At 38.5% G+C, this 23,098-nt stretch overlaps 1 protein-coding gene and 1 pseudogene across 1 annotated transcript; both read left to right on the top strand.

Annotated features, from left to right (window-relative positions):
* Nucleotides 1-2,324: 2,324 nt before the first annotated feature.
* Nucleotides 2,325-7,216, top strand: LOC110718481 (F-box protein SKIP23-like). The gene is made up of 2 exons (XM_021897308.1): nt 2,325-3,919; nt 6,973-7,216. The coding sequence occupies exon 1, from the start codon at nt 2,770-2,772 to the stop codon at nt 3,661-3,663; it is 894 nt and encodes a 297-aa protein (XP_021753000.1). The 5' UTR covers nt 2,325-2,769; the 3' UTR covers nt 3,664-3,919; nt 6,973-7,216.
* A 2,973-nt stretch (nt 7,217-10,189) lies between these two features.
* On the top strand, nt 10,190-12,025 carry LOC110718480 (annotated as a pseudogene).
* The last annotated feature ends 11,073 nt before the right edge of the window (nt 12,026-23,098 follow it).

Genomic DNA, 23,098 nt, shown 5'->3' with positions numbered 1-23,098 from the left:
AAACGAGTGAGCTATAGCTCACGAAGATAGGTTGGTTGGACTAGGCCGAGTGAGAGCTCGCTAGGTAGCTCGCGAAGGTCAAAGGTGCATTATGGGGAGAGCGATAGCTCGCTTGACCATGAGCGATAGCTCGGCTGGGGTCCGAGCGAGAGCTAGCTCGTCCGATGGTGAACGAGAGCTCTCTATTTTCGCACGATGGAACCCACACAACTCCTTAGGGTTGCGTGAGTCTTTTTTATGCGTTTGTCTATCTTATTTGGGGTAACTATATATAAACCAAGATTTATGTAAGGGATACAAATATTGTTCAAAATAAAATATGCTTTGAACAAGATTCGAACTCATTACCTCCAATACATAATATAAATAGTTGGCTGAGATGGTAATACATTTACTATCTATTACCATCTCAGCCAACCATTATTAATGTTTCAAGTGTCACATAATATTATATATTCCTTTCATTTATTAAGTAAATTAGAGGTAATATAATTCATTTATTTTTCACAAGGTTAGAATATAAATACATATGATGTGAAAAAAAAAGTGACATACGAGGCAACGCCCGAACCACTACAGACACTAACTATACAAATAGCCGAACATAATTGTTAAATTAAAGCAAGAAGTACACAAACTAGCAACTCGGGGCGTCGCCCGGGGTACACACTAGTTTGTTACTCAAAATGAGTAACATAATTTGTTACTCGAAATGAGTAACCTAGGTGTGCTCATTTCACTTCATCTTAAAAAAAATGACTTTTGTAAAAAATAATTTCAGTTCAATAAAAAATTAGTAACTTTTTAAAGAAGAAATCTAATAAAGAATCGATAAAAATAATTTCAGTTCAGTTAATTTAATTTTAGTTCAATAAAAATAATTTAAGCTCGACAAAAATAATTCCAATTCAATAAAAATAATTTCGGTTCAGCAAAAATAAGGTGAAGTGAACAAAACCTTACTCATATTAAATATAAGGAAGCCCAGGTTTATCACTGGGTCGACTAGGATAAACAAAATTTGTTTATTAGATGACATTTTGGTAAAAAAAAAATCATCAATTTTATCCAATCATCACTGAGGGATCCGCTTTATGGAAAAAGTTACAAGTATTGATTTATTTACGAAAATGTCATGTGATAAACAATAATTGTATATCTCAGACATGATATTGTGATTACCCGCTAAATACTACTTGCGTTTCTTATTATTCTTATTATTTGAATATTTTATATCTCATAAATAATACCTTCATTTACATTATTATTTTTAGTTATCGCCATCTAGTTGTTACTATCTTGTTAATCAAGGTCATTTAATTAAATTAGGGCAAAAGAAAACTACCCCGTGATATAGAGTGAAAATATATATTGTTACAAGTAGATATTATATACTTCGTAATTTGTAATCACCCAAAGGTGTAAAGTTTGAATCAAGCTTGGTGGAGTTGGTGGAGAACTCACCTTGTGACTGGTTAGGAGTTCGAGCCCTACCAACTAGATTTACTCATGAGTAGGGGGATTCTCTTACCTATCCCCTATACTCTCAACTTTTCAAGTGTTAACCTGCGGAGCTGGGTGCCAATTCAGTAGGATCCTTTATTTTACCTTTTACAAAAACAAAGGTAAATTTAATTAAATTATTCGAAAAATTGATTTGAGTAATCCCAACTTTCGATTATTTTTTAATAATCCAAACTTTAATATGATTTTACTTTTAATGGTCCCAACCGGCCATTAAACTTGTTATAACAAGTCACCTAACACGTGTCAAAACGTGACTGGTAAAAAACAATTAAATTTAAAATAATTAACAAAATTTAAAACTAAAAAAAAAAACTAAAAAAAATAATTAATGAAAAAAACTAAAAAAAAAACATCCACTAGCCCAGCCACCGTCCCCCAACGCTTGACCCCCACCTGGCTGCCGGCCCCTAACTGGCCCACTCCCTGATCGACGAATCCCGCCGGCGCATTTCCCCCCTCCCCTACTAGTGAAGCCCACCTCACCCCTCTCCCCTTCCCACGAACAACCCCTCCCCAAATTCCCCACCACCACGCGCCACCCTCCTTCCATTTCCCCCTCTCTGATTCACCGCATAAATGCCCATCCCTCCCCGAGAAAAAATAAGTTTAGATCATATCATTGTTTTATGTGCAGTTTTTTACCGCTAAGTATCTTTAATTTCGCAAGGAAAAAAATTAAGAAAATTACATTTAATAAAGTATACATTATTACGAATCTAACAAGAGTTACAAGACCCAACTTGATAGATTTTTTTTTCTTATAGATTATCGTACATATAAAATCAAAGTTTGATCAAATCAGACAATCAGATTAGATCAGATCAACAAATAAGGTGAATTAAACAAGCCTTTACTTTTTTTAAATTTTTTTTTTTACAGGGGTTAAAATTGATTTTGCTCAAAATGTACAGTAATTTTTTTTTTTTGTTTATTTGGAAAAGTTGTCAATTACAGCCATTTAAAATTTTTATTTTGTACATTTAAAGTTTTTATAAGGGTTATTTTATGTCTTAAGAATCCAGATTGAGCTCAAAATTGGAAAAAAATTTATACAAGTAACTCGTTATCAGCTTATCTTGGCAAAAAATAGTAGCACACGAATCGATACTTTTTTTTATTTATACGCACATCATTTCCCCCCCTTGATATGTTTATATTCCGTACTTTAACTGTTGAACATTTCCTCCATTTGCATATCTTCTTCTCAGTTCTCACACCTCCAATTCTCCAAACAGAGCATCAATGGCGGACTGGTCTGATCTTCCCAGAGAACTCCTCGATGAAATCTTAACCCGCCTCGATTCCCCAATTGACGCCCTCCGTTTCCGCGCCGTCTGCTCCACGTGGCGCCATTCATCACCATCCAACCTCAAATCCAACGGCCCACAAACCCCCCTCTCTCTCCCTTCCCATGGCATTTCCCTCTCCAAACGCTCAATCTTCGTTCTCTCTCCTTGCGAAACCCCCATTTCTGAATTACCCCACAATGACAATCCCAATTCATGGGTAATCAAAATCGAAGAAAAAAACCTTAATTTTTTTCACATTTTTTTCCCTCTTTCGTGGACCCAGATCGATCCTCTACCTGAAGATTTCCCAAGAGTCATGGATCTCTCCAACATTCGAATTCGTGAATTGGGTTGTGAGTATTTCCTTCGTTATACCGATAAAATTTGCTTTAGGGGTGATTTTCTGAATTTACTTATAGAAAAGGTTGCAATTATACCAGGAATAAATCATGATCATTTTTTTCTATTGACTATTCATGTTTCTGGGAAATTAGCATTGTATAATTCTGTTAATAATATATGGCATATTATTTCTGATAAAATAGACGTACCTTATGATGATATTATTGCCTTCAATGGGGAGTTTTATGCTGTTGATTATACTGGGAGGATTGTTTTGGTTAGATGTGATGCTATTGATAATACCGCGCTATTGGCAACATCTTTTGGCGGGGGTGATAAGAAGCGTTTAGTAGAAGTTGGTGATGAGTTAATGTTGGTAGATGTATATATGGGTCTTCCTCCATGGGAATATGATCATGATATGGAAAATTTCGATGGATATGTCACCTCTAGGTCCAAGTGGTTCAAGGTCTATAGGTTGGATAGGAAAAATGCGGTGGATTGAGGTTAAAGACTTGGGAAACTATATTTTGTTTTTGGGTATGCATTCTGGATTTTCAGCATCTGCTTCTGATTTGTTGTGTCATAAGGGGAATTGCATATATTTTTGCCTTCCCAGACAATTGTTACCATCATATTTCGATAAAGATGATGTCTTCAAGTTTCATAGCGGTGGTGTGTATAATTTGGAGGATGCTAGCATCACTTATTCGGACCTGTTTTGGCCTCCTCCGCCTTGGATTGCTTAGTCTTCCTGGGAGGTACGTGTTTTGTTTAATTTTTGTAAAGGAAAAGTTGTTTTGCTTATGTAGCTTGGACCGCTTGGTGCATTATATGCTGTTTAAATTACTATTGCTCCTTTTGAAATCCCCTCCATGATGTGTTATGTGAAACCAAATTTTGCAATTCACAAGTTTTTTATCATCCTTCTTCAATGATGCAAGTGGAAAGGGTGAAGTTGAGGGTATTATGTGTGATTTGCTTATGTGAATCTAGTACTTCGTATATAGTATAGAATTCGATATTTTTCTATTTGATTGGTTTATGTGCAATTTTTATAATTTGTCTGCTGTTGTATGCCCTGCAATTCTTTGTGATGGTAGACTATGCATTTCTTTTTACAGAATCAGTTCTTTCTTTTTGTCTGCCGCAATTGTTGTTGTTCTGACTTTGATAGCTATAATAAACGAATATAGGCTGACATTATGCCAGATTATGTGCCTTTGTTGTTCTTCCTCCTCTGCCCAAATTCAATTGGCATTGTTTAATTAGTTGAGCAATTTTCTTTAATAATTTCCTTAAAATAATAAAAGGCTAGTTTTTAGAGTGCAAGCATGAATTTGTTATACTCCGTAGCTTCAGCAAGGCTTCTAATGAGTGCACTCTTTCGATCTTGACCTGTGTATTGTTTGTGAAAGCAATCAGATGTTACAGAGTTTTACCACTGTTTTTTAATTTGATAGTATTTGATTGGGTACAGAAACATAATTTGCCTCCTAGTTTTGTGAATTAGGTCAAAATGTATGAATTTGCCTTTTCTAGTTTGCCGGGATTAGAAATCAAGTAACGCTGTTTTTTATACTCCCTATGTGTTATTAAAGAAATTTATATTGACCCTAGTTTATAAGGAACATATTTTGAACCTAGTTAATTAAGTGAGTATTAGATTTACTCAGGTTTTCCTTCTAGTACTTAGAGCTATGAGGTATGGAGTATTAAAAGTCAGCTTATTTCATACAATTATTTCCCTACAGCCTTTTTTGCTGAATTTGCCCCATCTTAAGAATATCATGCAATATTTTCCATTCTACTGAGTACCTTTAGATATAATGGGCTGTCAATTTTATTTTTTCATGGATTAAACAGATCCGAGAGCAAAACCTTGGTTTTTGGAACTTTTATCTCGGTAGACATATCACTCTGCACCTGATCGGTATTGAATTTATTTTTGTGCTGATGGAACAACCCACCCATCAATAAGACAATTAGCTCTAATTTCTTTATCTACCTTTTAAGGTAACTCTACATCTGAGGACAGACCTTGCCATGTCAGGTATAGCTCTATTTTAGAGTAGCCTTCAATAGGGCACATCTTCTTCAATTTTTAATGGCCTTTTCCTTCATATCTTGCTCCAATTAGTCCAATATAAAGTTTCCCTCATAACTTTGTTTTCCTTATGTAGATGAACTACTTAGGAACTTCATCTTTTGAGATTCTTGCAACACCTCCCAGTATTTCGGCTAGAGTTCTTTAATTTGTATAGAGCCCGTCACAGGCGTTGACATATATTGACCTCTAATAGTATTTTGTGCAAATTCCAGGACAAAAGAACTCAGTTTTGTAGCTTTTAACTAATTTTAAACTTTAGTTGCACAAGCTGCAAAATTTAGGTTTACAATCACAGAAAAGATTTTTGTCAATAAGATTCAAAGGCAGAACAAATACTAGAAACTTGCTGTTTGGAAAACAGCATAAGACTATTACGCTTTGTTTGGATAGGAAACAAGGAAGGAAAGGAAGGGGAGGGATAGAAGAGGAAGGGAAGAGAGAAGAAAGGGAGGGGGAGGTGAGCTCCATTTTCCCTTCAAATCTCTCCAATTTTGGAGAGATTATGCTTATTAAAGAGAGGGAAAATGGATCCCTCCTCTCCTTTCCCTTCCTTCCCCCAATCCTTACCCAAAGAAGAGATGTTTGCCCCCCTCCCTTTCTCTTCCTTCTTTTCCTTTCCTGGAAGCAAACATCCAGGAAAGGAACAAAACCCTTTAATTACAACTGCCTTCAATAATTGGCATGGCAATTTAACTACTAAAGTGGTTAAAATTGAGCGTTGAGTGCTGTTTGTGCGGTTGTGCCTACTTGAGCCATAAGTTTGATGTGGGTAAGATGAATTTAGTTGTGAGGGATGGATGAAACTTGAGTGGATTTAGGGTGCTAAGAGGATGAGCAAGTGTTATGAAAATTGTGGTTGCAACAGGGTAATTTTTCAGAGCTTTTCTCCCTCTTCTCAAAACTATGTAGTTATTAATTCATTTTTTATTATGTTTTTTTATCTGTTATATATTTTCTGTCAACTTATGAGCAATACTGTAATTGTTATTTTTAAGATTTTATGGACTGTTTTGTCTAACTGGTGCTTAATATGAATCTAGGGCTTTCTAGGGTGTGTGCCTGTGTGGTTTACCTATGTTACTTGAATTCGAGTAGTTTTTTTTGTGACTGCTTGGAGCACTTGGTAAATTGGCACCACCTAGATTTTGTATGAACTAATGGAAATTGAGAAGCTTGATAGAAACTTTGTTTTTATCTTTCTAGAAGCCCCTTCCTCTCTTCTCTTCATAGGGTAAAAGGATTAAGATAAGATATGGCCATTTACCATATTAAAGGTGAATTTTGTACTTCCTATGATTCTTTTGATTTGGTGACCATTTATTTGAGATATAATTATATGAATGACCAGAACCAGTTTCAACATTAATGGACAGGTCTTCATAGTGAAGCATGGATTCCCCTTCCTCCCGCCCCGAATTTCCTGAAATGAGATTTCAAGCCGCACCTAAGATGCTAGGCTTCCTAGCTTGTAATTGTTGTGGCCTCTATCTGTGTTCTGTGTATCGACACTCTATTTTGTCAAAGTATTGGTGTTAGACAAACATTAGGGGCCTACAGTGGCTATAGATAAAGCTTTTTGGTACTTTGGAATGTGATAGTCTTGAACTCTTGATAGTGAATTATGAGTACATTGATGGTCTTTCTTCTACCGTTTTACTCTGCAGTAGAATTTACAAGCCATTGTCATGTCATATTTTTTTACAGGAGAACCTATGTTCTTGATGAAAGAAAGTTCGGAGCCTAGATGGTCATCTTCCGAATGGCTTTAACTTTCAAGCTACAATAACTCCCCTGTTTTGTCAAGCTGAAATCAATTTGCATGACGTTTCTTCCTCGCCTAAAATGGCTTCTTCATGTTTCCTAGATTAATGTACTTTGTATGTAACCGATCCTTGTACATAATTGAATAAATTATCAATAAAATGCTTAACAGGTTTTTATTTTCATCCATTTGAGCTTAAAGTGTGGATGCTAAAGTCCATGTGATTGCCTTTGTGTAACGAAATGTTTATTGTATTGTACTATTATACTCATGAAAGAAATTCCGCCAAAAAGTAGATTTTTTAGAATCATGAGTAAATGCTTGGGAAAAAAGGGATGATTGAATAGGAAGCAATTCCTTTCAGACACAACAAATTAAAGCTTGTTAACAGTTATTTTACTCGCGATTTGATGGATCACTAGTCAGTAGTCACTACTAGCAAGTGCTCCGTATTAAATATGCTGGTCTTAATACTTATCATTTCTCATCAATGTGAAAATCTGCTCTTTCTTTTCTTTTGTTTGACCCAGCAAAATCCTGTCTTTTTAATCTAGACTAAACTAGAAAAGCATGTTTCTGAATTCTAATTCATCATCTTTAGTAACAGTCCTTCGTCTACTCCGTACTTGTATGCATTTATGTGTTTTCAATTTTCCACAGGACCACAAAACGATATGCACGTTTTCCTATTTTTATTTCGCAAATTTGCATCCACTTCTATTCTAGTTTCCCAACATCTTAATTTTCATTATCTGAACCTTTTTTGCCTGAACTCTCTTGTTTTTTCGAGCCTCGATATTATGTGTTTGAGGGAATAAATTTGTGTGAATAATGAGATCCTCTTAAGTGTATATATAACTGTATGTCATAACTATATTTGTTATTTAATGTTTATGAGCCAATATTGTTTAAATTTTTACTACTCCATATTAACATAATCTAGATGATATATAATACGAGTATATGACGAATAAATCTAGTCTAGTAAAAAGTTTTCTGTTTATCAATCTTCCTGCCCAAGCTCCGGTTTTCTCTAGCTATATATATATATTGAGCAAGTTCTCGAGATTCTCGAGTCGAGCTTGATAGTGCTTAGCTCATGAAAATTTTAAGTTGAGGAGTTTGAATAGTTCACACGTTAAATAGGCTCATTAACACCCTTTATTATGAAGATTATTATTCAATGGATGTCACCTTCATTTTGCTTTGTATAAGACCTTTAATTTTCGTTGTATAAGCAAAGCAAATTAGGAAATGGGGAGGAAAATGAGGTATTCATTATATTAATCCAAACAAAGAAAAATCATAGAAAAGAAATTTTCCATCCTATACTAATCACTTAATCAGTAAACACATCCTTGAAATAAAGAATTGTTAAAGGCAAATTGGGGTCGTTTCAGTGTGTTTGTCATGGTAATTTCATCATCTCTTTGAAAGATAAATTGACTTTGCCAAAAGTCCTGATTCCTGCATCACAAGTTTTTCTTTTTTGTATTTGTACTTTAATAATTGGGCTTTTTTTTTTGGTTGGGGCCGGAGGTTAGAGTGACATCAGTTAAACTGTTGTGAAATACGGAGTATAATATGGCTTCCACGGCACCTAAGATAAACACGAAACACGAATATTCACCTGTTTCACTAAAATTGTACTCTGTACAACTAGCATGTAGTACTGTTTGAAGATGTTTTTACCCTCTCTGTTTCAAACTAAATGTCCCACTTTGACTGTCACATACAAAGTATATAGTCACTTGTTTCACTAAAATTGTAGCACTTCCCTCTTTAAAATATTGTGTCAATTACAATTTACAAGTGTCAAACGAATGACAGTATAAAAAATAAAAAGCAAGGCTTAAAGAAAAAATACATCTCGTGTTGTGTAATGCTCATTTTATGTGGTGTAGAGGGAGTCACAAATCACAATGCTATTAATATGATTCAATTTCAGTTTCAGTATCATAGTATCATAGTATTAGTATGAACAAATGATATTAGTATCATAGTATGATTTCAATTTCAGTTTTTTAAGGCATCAACCCAAAACTTTAAATAATATTTGACGTCATCTTATTAAATTTTAGTTCCAATTATTGATGGGAATATTGTGTTCAAGATAGTACAGTAGTTTATATGACCATGTGTTTTGACCAAAAATTATGTTTGGATCAATTCTAAATGTAAGGAAACTAATGTATGACCTGCAATTAAATTAGTTCCAGTCTTCCTTGACTTCAAATTTTCAGTCTTTATATTGGCTTCTAAATTTTCTTTTACTGTCAATTAATCAATCTAAGATATATTTACGTATAGATGTTTGTATTAGCTAGACATTTAGACTTAGACTAACATGACTACGGCTAACACCTGCCTATTAAAGTATTAAGTATCAAATTCTAGATCAAAATACATAACGAGTTATAGTTTGGTTACATTCAAATTTCAAAGTATGTTATTGATTGGCCAATTATGAATAATTTAATTGATTAATGTAACTACTCGTATACATGTCTTGTTAATTATGAGTTCATTTGATTTGGATCAAGTCAATTTTAATTAAACATTTTTGGTATTGATTTAATGTCATATAAACGTATTGTAGGGAAAAAGGGACAAAATGTATGTATTTCTAAAACTATCAAAATTTGTGTATTCGAAATGCAAAATATGTGTCATTTAAAAAAATAAATTAAATTATCTTATATTGATGGAGAGGTGATCATCTTTGGCATGATGGTTGGTTTAACTTCCTTGGCAAAAGTTTGTCGCCTATTTGATAAGTTAGTTAAAAATATGTCTTATTGCATAATTTTTAAATGATATTAATTATTGGTTCAAAACCAAAATCTTACTAGTTTCTCCGTCATTAAATAATTGGCTAATTTAATTGAAGATCATTTTTATATAGTTAAGTTTAAATTCCATAAATTTTATCTTTATCTATTTTTTTCATGTTTTGTCATCATAAAGGTTATCGCTAAGCATTTAAGGCTAAGTTGAAAGTTTCCAAACTAAATCTAAAATGGACTCTAATTAACTAATGAATAACATATAAGTTGCTAACATACCATATATAAAATATACAAGTACTTGTATAAGGTATAACGAACATAAATGTCTACATTGACTTGACCCATCCCAAATTTAATTTGGTAGAAATTTCTAACTAATTGCTTACTTGTGAAGTTGTGAACATCAGCTCTATATATTTCTTTAAGTACTCACCCAAATATCCCATTATTTCTCACATCCATACTCTCTCCTCCAACTTAGGAGTATATATATGTTCTCAACCTTCACTATAAAATTCAATTATTTATATTGTCCGTCTTTTAAGTAAATCTCCGCCTGATTTTCTTTCTTAATATCCAAAAAAAAATACTTCCTCCGTTCTTTATTAAATGGCAGATTGGTCGGAACTCCCTTCAGAACTCCTAGAGCTTATTTCTAACCTCTCAAACACTTCCTCCAACACTCGCCAATTTCGTTCCGTTTGCTCTTATTGGCGTTCCTCTGTTCATGGCAAACCACCCGCTAATTTTTTATCACTCTCCTACCATTAAATTATTCAGCTCTGAAGCCCACGACTTCGACCTTCGACTCATCAAACAAACTACCTACATCATTTCTCTCTTGTCGGACCCCAACTCATGTTGGGTGATCAAGACAGAGGAACATAAGCCAGGGGTGTTACGCCTCTTGAGCCCGTTTTCGAAGAGCGAGTTCATTAAACACTTAGATTGCAACATTTTAGACCTTAGTAATGTTAACACCTTCGAAATTGGTCACGAGTATGTTCTTCGTAATATTAGCGGGAATGATCGAGTGATGAATTTGTACAACATGGAGTATGAGCAAGTAGCGTTTGCTACTGTTGGAGGAAATGACTCTTTTATCCTTTTGTCTACTCAAAATTCCACGGGTAAATTGTTAATGTACCGGTCTTGTATCCAAGAATGGGCGCTTTTGGACGATTTTGCCCTTGGGTTTGATGATACGAGCGAGTTTGTTTATGATATGTGGATGAGATATGTTGATGTGGCGGAATATGAAGGGAAGTTCTATGCTGTGACTGATTCAGGTCGAACTGTTGTTATTGAATATGGCAGCGAGGATGAGATTTTTATTGCGGTCAATTTAATGGTAAAGTCGATCATTGGAGGGAATAAAAAATATTTGGTAAAATCAGGCGATGATTTACTATTAATAGACTTATATACCTCTTCAGACAATGGATCGTGTGACATCTATGCAATTGATGCTTTTAAATTGGATAAGGAGGACAAAAAATGGGTCTTGCTTAAAAGTTTAGGGGGTCATTCGATATTTCTAAGCAACTACTCTTCATTTTCTACTACTAGCACTAGTTTGCATGGTCTTAAGGAAAATTGCATATATTTTTCCTTCAAGAATTTAGGAAGAGGTTTTTCAGAGAAAAAGCAAGGGAATATGGATGATATTGTTGGCGTAGAAAGTGGTGGAATTGGAGTTTTTAATTATGAGATTGGGACGTTTGAGTCATTGGAAGAAAACATCGAAAATTCAAAGTTCAGTTGGCCCCCTCCTTCTTGGGTCAATTTAGTAAAGTAAATATAATGTATTAGTTGTCTTTTTTAAATTTTCACTTCAACTTCTATGGAAGTTCTTAATTTTCAATCTATCTTATTTCTACAGTTTTTTGTCTTAGCAGCGGAATTGTTAATTTCCTATATTATTATCCTCCCGTTTCATATTAGTTGATACATTTTTTTAGTAATGTTTGCTAATGCATGATTTAAACCTTAATATCTTCAATTATCGATAAGAAATTTAAAAAAAAAAAAAAAAAAAAGAACCTATACATTGAGATGAACTTAACAAGACCTTGCATAAATAAAGCTAAAATAACTTGTGTAAATAGTACCCAAAGATAAAATTTATCAACTAAAAAAATAAAGGAAGTATAATATTAAGTCGTGAATAAATCAAAATTCCTTAAAAAAAAAAAAAAAAAAAAAAGGTGAATCCCTACCTTTTTAAAAGTATGAGTAACTTTTATAAGTAGTGTTGAGACTATTATGCTCAAAAAATGTTTATTTGCGTATTAACCTCTTTTTTAAAAGTATGACCACACTTTATGAATAATGTTGAGACGATTATGTCCCTAAAATGTTTATTTACATATTTGCCATTATCAATGTTAATTGTGTTTTTTTTTTGAACTCTTAAGAATAGCGTGTGGACATTTATACCCCTAATAATATTTGTTTACATATTTTCCCTAATTAACGCACTAACAACGTCAAAATGGAGTAACTTTCAGACATGACTAGCCATGACGCACAATGTGCGCGTTAGCCACTCTAGTAAATCAAAAGTTCACTTTGCACGTATTAAAGTTTGACTATAGTAGGCAAGTTTGTAATACATGGCTACGGGTTTTAGGACCCATGATTTTTTACCCTAATGAGGCGCATGCTAATGTTCCAGGCTTAGGCAAAATTGATGTCCATCTTGTACAATGGCTCAATTAAAAGCCCAGCCCATCTCTATATATAATATAGGATGGCAAATTGGCAACCAAAAACAAAACAAGTCAACAAACGGTCCATGTTTAGGCTAAAGGTGTCTGTATTGAATCTTGACTTCTTAACCTTCAATTATTCGGCTGCTCCCAAAAAAGTATTCCTGCTCTTATCATACTCGTATAGTCGTATGTCTTTTGTTTTTATTTTTATAAGGTAATAAAAAAAATTAAACTTGGTTTAGTGGTAAGAGCTCTTTAGTCTTTACATCCCAATTTCTCAAATAATGGGTTTTTTAGTCTTTACATCCCAATTTACTTGTCTCTAAACAATTTACTCATCTCATAGTGTATACTAATGCATACGACAGATAAATTGGGATACAAGTTATACAACTAGTGGAACTTTCTTTTAACCACGAATTTTACCAAAAGTTATATTTATATGCTTAATGACTTCAAAGTTCAAACATATCAAGAATTAAAAAGTTTCCTCACTCAATATGAAATTACCTCGTACTTGTTAGGAACTACAGTACTTTTGTAGGGAATTGAATGGTAACCGGTAAATGTAATAGGCATTCTTTACAAATCTTGTAATGGGTCCTCCCCTAACATTCAATTCCCATTCATTTAAGTTATGAATATTAGTCTTATTACTTTTCAAAATAAGTTATTGGTTGTGTTAGGGTTGGTGAGTGCACATCAAAAACAAATTAAAGAGGTAGATATTGTAGGCAACATAAGTAGTAAAAATGGACACACAATATTTAACTTGGGAAATATTATCAAAAAATTCACGAATGACGAGCATACAAAATAATCCACTATATGAAAATAGGAGAGTATAAGAACCGTTGAAAGAGTGAGTATTACAAGACTCTTGCTATAGGAAATGAATTAGGTAGATTGTGTGTATGTAGAAACTCCAATCATGATATGTATGGAGGGACACTCATACAGTATATAGTATCGGAATATTGGAGAATATGATGCCCAATACCACTATTTATAGGTGAAGAATAGAGGTGGAAAAAGTGTGTTGAAAATTCTATACACATAACTCTTTAAATTGCCACATAAATCTAGAATCTTCATGATGAGCATTCACCGATTCTACATTCTTTCACAATTCTCTATTAATCAATATATGAAAAATCTTGAAATGTAATAATTTGGGCCACACTAACCCAACAGGTTGTTGACTATAAAATGAAATTTAATAGTATTATTCAATCACGCTAGAAAAGTATATACTATAGACTCTATAGTACTTTTTTGTTGACAAAATTAAATTCAAATTTACTGGTTAGAATGAGCAGCACCTAGTCTTTGCCCGCGAAGGCTGCTATTTTATTCAAAAAAGATGGGCACAGGAGAAATTTTGACCTAATTAATAGAGTCATTTGGAAGCTTACTATGCTGGACTCATCTCTTTGGTTTATTTATGTTTTTTTACAAGGGATTAAAACCTCTTTGGTTTATTCGTTTTACTTATACTGAGTTTTCTAGTGGGTAATCTTCTTAAGCTTCTTATAATTTTATACTACTTTGGTTACTTTTTAAATGCAACGGAAAGACAATTTTTTGTGAGACATTAAAAATTCCTTTGTTGTAAATAAAAGATAACGGATGTAATATTTTTATATTTACATATCACTATACCCCCGATTCACAATATATGCATTATTTTGACTTTTTATATATATTTTTTTTGTATTTATACAAAAAAAAAAGGAATTAATACTACCCATAATATGTACTCCCTCCGTCCCTAAAAGAACGACCTTTTTGGGCATTTTTCACGGGTATTAAGAAACTTAAGTGGGAAATACAAGTGTATGTGAAAGCTAACAAAAGTACATTGAAAAGGTAAATTTACATTAAATTTGTAAAAAAGTAGAGAGAGAAAGCAATAAAAGTATATGAAAAAAGCAAATTTACATGGGAAATCTAATTTTGCACAAATATTATTGCAAATTGGACAGTATTTTAATGCAAATGGGATGAATATTATGGGACTAAAATTTGGCCAAAAAGCTCGTTCTTTTAGGGACGAAGGGAGTAAAATATTGTTGAATTGGTTTAAATAAATATTTTCAAATATAATTTTCTGTATAGTTTTTTTACTATTAATCTATACAGACATTTATATTGATGATCACAAAATTGTAAATATTTTCAATTTTTTTTTAATACTACCTCCGTTTTTATTTAGTTGACACCATTCTTTTATCACGCTTACCAATGCACTTATTTAACGATTAATATCTCTAATTCTCGACATTGTAAAATTATAAAAAGTGGATATTAATAAAATATACATTGAGATGATTCAAATAAGATCCCAATTGACTATGTTTTATCGTAGCTATAAATCACAAAAGCTATACAAAGTGTAATTTGTAAATAATGTAAAAGTCAAATGGTGTCGAATAAAAAAATCGGAGAAAGTAGTTTTTTTTTTATTGTTAATCTATACAAACATTGATGATCATGGAAGTTGTATATATTTTGACAAAGCTAAAAAGTCAAATTGTTACATCTATTGTAAAATAAAATAAATATTTATTTTCTCTTATAAATTAGCATTATATATAAGACATATTCACGATTAACCTTTGTTTCGGATGAAAACAATCGAATCTCGGAAGATCCTTTTATCTTGAGGGAACTTGGTCTCGGTCCGAACGACGCAGGAGCCGAGGGTTTCCTGCACAACAAATACACGTAAACTAGCCTCGGGGGGGACGCCGAGGAAGGCCCCTCCGATGCTTAAGTCAGTATATTAGAGAGAGAAAGCTGTGCAAGAGTTTAGTTGCTCGAGGCTTTATTGTCTTACCAAGGATTGACCAAATTGTTGGCTTTTATACCTTGGCTAATGAAGGAGGCGGATTGGGCCCGGAAGTCAGTTGGGCTGGGCCAAGCTGATTGGGCCGTTGACTGACCTTGACATGGCTTTGAGGATGTTGATTTTTGACTTTAGCATATTTGGAGAGTTGAACCTTAACCTTGGGCTTTTAATTGGATCATTCAGTGACCAGGCCCAATTGGACTAAATTGGACCCAAACAACTTGCCCCCCAGACCCGATTTGGAAGGATGACGGGTCGGGTTTGATTTAATCAGAAAAGGAGGGAAGTGAATGATTTGTTGATCCAAAAATGTGAATTTAAACCGTAATTAACCCATGATTAATGAGATAACAACAGTTAATGTGGATAATTGCGGAAGTTGGACGGGTAGTGGGCGATTTAACTGCAAGGTCGTGTGTTTAACGGCTACTTAGTGGGGTGCTTGAGAGAAATTGAAACGCAGACTCCTTGAATTCCCATTTCTGGAGATATAAATAGAGGCGCGTCTTCTCTCCCCACTCACTCATCAACACAAACCCAGAATTCTCAAGAACGCTCAAGAGCCCGCATCAAAACTTCGCAAATTCCCCGAGCATTAAGCTTAGAAGCTGAGACCTGTCACTACCAATTCGTAAATCGGCGGCTTTTGCTTCAGATCAAGGTAAATTCCTTTGATTTTATTTCATTTTTCCTCGACTTTGCACTCTTTCCCCTTTTTCGACTTTTTCCTTCGAAATTCGTCGATGGTGAGGGGAGTTAGAGGTGGAGCCCGTGCTCCAAGAAGAGCAAGGCTAATCCCCGATCCCAGGGACAGGATTGGGACCTGGAATGGACGAAGGACAGAGTCTGACCCTGCTGAAGGGGTTAGGGCGACTCCCATTTCTTCGGCTCCTCCTCAGAGGGCTGAGGGGGTGAGAGCTTCAGGACGGGATGATGAAGTTCCCGCTGTCCTTTGGGATATCCTCCCAGGGTTTTCAGAGTGGGAGGATGCCGAAGTAGCTTCGGCCATGATAAAGAACCGTCCCTACTCATGGTGGGTAGAGAACGCCGATCAATATCGATTTGCTGAGCAAATTGAGTTGCACTACGGCATTTTTGAAGCTGATGGATATTGGTGCCGAATGCCCTCAGCATCCGATAGAATCCATCGTCCACCCCCGGGGTATGTGGGGGTGTACACGAGACAGCTTCAGTATGGGCTGAGGTTCCCTTTGGACGTATTCGTCCGAGACTTGCTGATCCATTACAACATTTCCCTGTGCCAGCTGACCCCCACCAGCATCCGAAGGGTAATGACGTACTTATGGGTCTGCAGATTCTTCAGATACGTGCCGAACCTGCACTGCTTCAGAAAGCTCCATCGGCTAGTGCCAAATATTCAGAGTGGGCACGGAAGCCATGGTTCTGGGTGGTATCGGATTGAGTCTCGGCCCCCGTTCCTAACCATGTGGCCGAACGACTCTTCAGACAAGGACTGGAGAGGTCAATGGATTTGGGTTAGGGCGCCCACGGAGCCGAGCCATCCTTATGTTTTCAGCGCTCCCCGGTATCTTGCCGAGCCGGATCCTGATATGGGAAGTTTAGGTCCTCCCGAAGATAGCGGGCCAGACCCGAACCTTAATCAGCAGAACATCTTCGGCAAGCTGCCGAACCGGGGAGGCAGCGGCCGAATGCAGCATATCCCGGAGACTTGGCTCCCCGATACGCACTATGTTTTCCAAGAGAATATGCTGGCAGCTGTCGGCCTCAGCCGAAAGTTTAGGGATGGTAATCTTCTTCGGCTGGGGCCGAGGCCTTTTAATTATCTCTTTTCTTCTTTCCTTTTGCTTTCTTGTGATGTGCCGAACTAACTGAATTGACTTCTCCCCTTTTCTTTTTCAGAACGGGACGAGACCAACGTCGGCATTGATTACGCTCGCCTTGGCGTCAGCCGAGAACGAGTCGTAACTGATCGGGCTCCCCCTATCACTGAACCAAGGCGCCGAGAGGTTCACCTAGACTCTTCCCACTTCCAAATTGAGGCTGTTGCTCTGTATCAGAGGCAGAAGCCTTGGTGGAAGAAGAGGGATCCCTTGTTTCAGCTGCTGGAAGAAGAAGCTGAAGCTGCCCGCACAGCCGAAGAGGTTGCACGGGTACTTGAGGCTTGTGAAGGAGGAGAAGGGTCCTCCAGAGCTGCTGAAGCCGAAGCTGCAGCTAGAGCAGCTGAAGAAGACGAGGCTTTGCTGAAGACCTCGGTGAGTTTTTAGACAACTTTTTTCTTTTCTTTTCCTTTTTTTTTTTTTTTACTCACACTCTTCTTCCCCCCTGTCTGTTACAGTCTGAAGAGAGTAACAGACACAGAGAAGGCAAAGCTCCTGTTCGTCCCGAAGATCAAATACAAGAGTCTTCAGATTCAGATATGGACGAGCAGCCCCTTCTGAAAAGGCGCCGAAGGATGGCCATCATCGGCCCTCATGATTTTCAGCAGAGGCCGATGACCATCGGCGTCGCAATAAGGGAACCTGAGGAAGGCAATGGATCGCCGAGGGTTCCCCAGCCAACACCCCAATCTCCTCAAAAGACCCCTCCGCCACCTCCTGAGATGGAGGTGGATCAGAGAACTCCCGGACCTAAGGGAGGGGTCCAAGAAGAAATCAAGGAGAGTGCTGCTGAGCACGAAAATAAAGATGCCGTGATGTCAAGTGCTGAAGGCTTCACGGCAGATATCGCAAGAGAGGTTGAGGCTTTCGTCCTCACCCCTGAAGAAGAGGAGGTCATAGTACTTGACTCCTCTGAGAAGGACGATGCTGAGACAACCAAAGCTAATCAAGCTCCATCGTCGTCCTTCCCTTCTTTCCAGACTCTGCATTCTGGAGAAATGGGTTTCTCGGCCCCCCGAATTCCAATCCCAGATCACATCTGGGACCTCATATGGGGTCAAAACCGAGAAGGAGCTGCAGCCTACTTCGGCAATTTTGCTGGCATGTCCGAAGTAGACAGGGCAAGGATCTGGTCGCTGAAGGCCACTGCTGGGATGGGCGAATCCAGTAGATCAGTTCCTGACCCAGCCAGGTCTAACCAACTGCTGATGATGCAGGTAATTTTCCTTGCCTTGATTTCTTTCTGAACTCAACCTTTCAGCTATTATTTTTTACTTTTTTAACTTGTGCCCCTGTTTTCAGTTCGTGCACAATCAGACTCTCACTGTAGAGCTGATAGATTCCCTACAAGATAGGGTGGACGCTGCTGTGCACGAAAGGAAGGTGGCTGAAGAGGAAGTTAAGCTTGCTAAGCTGAAGCAAGCAGCAGCTGAAGAGAAGCAGCAGGAGGTTGAGGAGTACGGTAAAAAAGCTGCCGAAGCTCTGAAAACCTTCTGCGATGCTATGGAGATGGAGGTTTTTCCCCCACTGATGGAAGGGGAAAAATTCCTCCAGGAGCATATGGGAGTGGACGTCTCCAAATTCAAGGCTGCTATTGAGAGCCGAATTCAAGAAGGAACTGCTGCACAAGCTGAAGTGCAGCAGCGTCTAGAGGCTCTTGAAGCCAGCCGAATGGCTGCTGAAGAGTTGCTCTTGGCCAAAGACGTCCAACTCTCAGAGGCTGCTGCTGCTGCTGAAGCTCAAAGAGCTAAGCTACAAGAGGCTGAGGATCAGCTCACTGCCAAGAAGGAAGAAATGGTCCAAGTTCAGGCCGAGGCTTCCCGGGTTCAGCAAGAGTTTACCGAGCTGAAAGGCTCCTCCTCCAAGCTCGTCGATGAGCTGAAGAGATCCGAGGAAGACTTGGAGGAGACGAAGAAGAAGTTGGCCGATGCTGAGGCTCTACTCAAAGTCCGTATCTATACCCAAGAAGAGTATGAAATGGGTTTTAGAAACGGGTTCAGAGTGTGCCGAAGGGTCTGCCTTCATGCTGAGCCGAAGCTGGACTGGTCCAAATGTGCTGAATGGGTCCAAGATCCCGAAGACCCTCACATGAAGTATGCCACTCCAATCGAAGCTGAAATCCTTAAGGCTGAGGAAGCCGAGGAAGAAGCTGAGAGGATGGAGTTGGAGGCTGAGCAGAGGGAAAGGGAGGCTCGGCAGAGTGCAAAGCCTGCTTCTTCTGCTGCTGGAGCTGAGACCACCATTGGGCCCAATGAAGCTGATCAGTCTGATCCTCAGGCTGAAGCATAGGAACTCGGGCAGTCGTCTTCAGAATCTTGCGGTTCATCATGCGCTCAACTTTAGACTTGCCGCTTTCTGAATTTTTGCCTTTTGTTTTTTTTTGCTTCAGCTTGCCTTATCGTACAACAGCTTATTATATTTTTATTTTGCCTGTACGTATTTCGGCAGCTGTTACTTTCCGCTTGTGGGCGGCTGCCGACAATTTTTGTAATTCAACATTTTTATTTCAAAGAAGTTCACTTTCTCAGCTTTCTCGTGTATTTTTTCCTTCGCTCTACCAGTCTTCGCACTTTACTGCTTTCTTTGAATGATCTTTCAAATATTTGCTAAGTGCAGAACTTCGGCTAGCGAGAATCATTTCTGCTGAGACTTCTTTTTGCCGTTTGTACTCGGATGTTTTCAACTTGTGAAAAAACTGACATAAGTATCAAACTTCGGCTGAGCTGAAGGGTATTAGATCAGTTGTGCCATTTCTCTATTTCCCTCTGCCCCCCCAGAAATCTGAAGATGAGGTCTTCTGAATTCTGGAATGGCTGATAATTTTTCTCGGCTAAGCCGAGGATCTTTGAACACTTTGCTTTATTTTCTACATCTGTTTTTAAAGTACTGATTTCCCACCAGAGAGTTTTCACTCTAGAGATGGTACTCTTGTGACACTTTCTTCAATTCATCCAAGGGAACAACTATCCGAAACACCATGCCGGGGCAGCAGTTTATCTGAAGTACGAGGCATCATCATGCAATACTTCAGAGTTGCAACTACCACCCGGAACTGATTCATCCGAAGTACAAGGCATCACTATGCAATACTTCGGGGCTTTATCAGTTCCTATTTTTTAGGCTATGTTTCGGATAAGTCTATGGCCTTTTTGCCCAAAGGAACAGATTCTCCGAAGTACAAGGCATCACTATGCAATACTTCGGGCTTGTATCCTTTTTTGGCAGGTTTTACGGCTTGCCGAGGTACAAGGCATCATTATGCAATACCCCGGACAGCGCCGAATGAAACCTTGAATTTTTGAAAAACCGTAGAAAGCATAAAGACTTAAAGAATACACGCAATCTGAATGAATACTGGCTCGATGGCCTTTTTGTAAACAAAATCAGTGTACTTACATAGATTGTACTATCCGAAGGATTTACACATAGTATTTTTTGAGCACATCGGCATTCCAATGGTTTTTCAGCTCGGTGCCATCCATTTGTTTGAGTCTGAAGGTACCGGGCTGAAGCTCTTGATAAATTTCATAAGGTCCCTCCCAAGATGCTGAGAGTTTGCCATGAATGTGACTTTTTTGAACAGCTGCAGCATTCCTCAGAACTAAATCCCCAACTCTGAGAGGTCGTTGATAGACTCTTCGGTTGTAGGACTTGCTCATTCTGAGCTTGTGTGCAGCCATCCTTTCTCGGGCTAGATCTCTAATCTCGTCAAGGAAGTCGAGGGACTCTTTCATGAGCTGCTCATTTTCCTCGGCTGAGAAGAGATTCACTCGTAGGCTTTCTGAGCCCACTTCCACTGGAAGCACTGCTTCGGATCCATACACCAGCTGAAAAGGTGAATGCCCCGTTGCCTCCTTCTCGGTTGTCCGGAGTGACCAGAGGGTTCCCGGAAGTTCCTCTACCCACTTGGACTTTTGATCCTCTACTCTTTTTCTGAGAGCGTTAAGGATCTGTTTATTTGCGGCTTCGGCTTGGCCATTACTCTGAGGGTGGCAAACCGCGGAGTAAGCCAATTTTATCCCGAATTGATCAGTGTATCGGCGCAAGGGCCGGTTGTCAAACTGTCTGCCGTGGTCGAACACAAAAACTTTTGGGATGCCGAACCGAGTTATTATGTTCTGCCAGATGAACTGTCTGACAGTTTGCTCAGATATGCTTGAAGCAGCTTCCGCTTCAATCCATTTGCTGAAATAGTCGATTCCGACTATCAGCCACTTTCTTTTGTATGGGGCCTCGGGAAAGGGTCCCAGAATATCCAACCCCCATTGTGCAAATGGAAGAGGATTAAGAATTGGCTGGAGATCTAGGCATGGCCGATGGATTATCGGTGCAAATTTTTGGCATTTCTCGCATTTTCTGACCATGTTCTTTGCATCCGAGATCATTGTAGGCCAAAAATACCCTGCCCTGAGAGCTTTGTGGGCTAAGGTTCTCCCTCCTATGTGGTTTCCGCAGATGCCGAGGTGAATCTCTCGGAGAATATAGTCGGCATCCGTTGGACCCACGCATTTCAATAATGGAGCGGAGAAGGATTTTCTGAGGAGTTGGCCGCCGAAGACGAGGAATCGTGAACTGATCCGCTTTATCTTGGAGGCCGAATTCCTATCCTCGGGGAGCTCGTCCCTGAGTTTATAAGCCAGGATGTCATCCATCCAGCTCGGCTCGAGTGCAGCGCAGCAGATTGATATTGCTTCGGCTACACTCTTTTCTCGGCGCACCTCCACATAGACAGAACGGCTTAACTCAGTCAGAGTTGAGCTTGCAAGTTTGGAGAGTGCGTCTGCTTGAGCATTTTGACCCCTTGGGATCAGCTCTACTTCGAAAGATCTCAGCTTCGCAATTGTCGATTTGATCCTTGTGAGGTAAGCTGCCATTGAAGGCTCTTTAGCCTCATACTCCCCCCGGATCTGATTGGCGACCAGCTGAGAATCTGTCTTGAGGTAGACATGCTCGGCTTCCAACGATATGCACAGGTCTAAGCCAGCAATGGCTGCTTCATATTCGGCCTCGTTGTTAGAGGCTTTGAATGAAAATTTTAGTGCATACTCGAAGGTTTTGCCTTCGGGAGAGGTAATGACGACCCCTGCCCCCGAACCGTTCACGGTGGAGGACCCATCCGTGAAGACGGTCCAGATTTTCCTCCTTGCATCCAGAGTCTCCTGATAGGAGCACTCGGCCAAGAAGTCTGCCAAGGCTTGCGCCTTGATGGCTGTTCTCGGCTGATATCCGATACTGAACTCGGTGAGCTCGAAAGCCCACTTTGCTAGTCTACCGGATTTTTCAACCTTGCCGAGGACTTTCTCTAACGGCTGATCAGTTAGAACCGCTATTTGATGAGAATCAAAATAGGGTCGCAACTTCCGAGCAGCCACCACCACTGCATAAGCCACTTTTTCTAACAATGGGTAGCGCGTCTCGGCATCCGTCAGGGTGTGGCTGACGAAATAGATCGGCTGTTGAACTTTTTCTTCTTCCCTTAGCAGCACCGCGCTTACCGTGGCTGGACTGACCGCCACGTATAAGTATAGGATGTCTCCTACGACTGGCCTTGCCAGTGTTGGGAGTTGAGCCAGGTGTTCACGGAGCTGCTGAAAGGCTGACTTTTGTTCGTCTCCCCATTCAATGCCTTTTGAATTTTGGAGCTTCAGCGCCTTGAAGAAAGGGAGCCCTTTGTCTGAGGCTCGTGAGATGAACCTGGACAAGGCAGCCATTCTCCCGGCTAGACGCTGAATATCCCTTTTTGTCTTCGGCTCGGGGAGGTCTAAAGCAGCTTGTACTTTGGCGGGGTTTGCATCAATCCCCCTCTTGCTGACCATGAAGCCGAGGAACTTGCCTGACTTCACGCCGAAGACACA

This window comes from Chenopodium quinoa, unplaced genomic scaffold (genome assembly GCF_001683475.1).
Source record: "Chenopodium quinoa cultivar QQ74 unplaced genomic scaffold, ASM168347v1, whole genome shotgun sequence".
Classification (NCBI taxonomy): Eukaryota; Viridiplantae; Streptophyta; class Magnoliopsida; order Caryophyllales; family Amaranthaceae; genus Chenopodium; species Chenopodium quinoa.
Note: the sequence above shows the minus strand (reverse complement) of the source record. Positions and strands in the feature narration are given on the sequence as shown.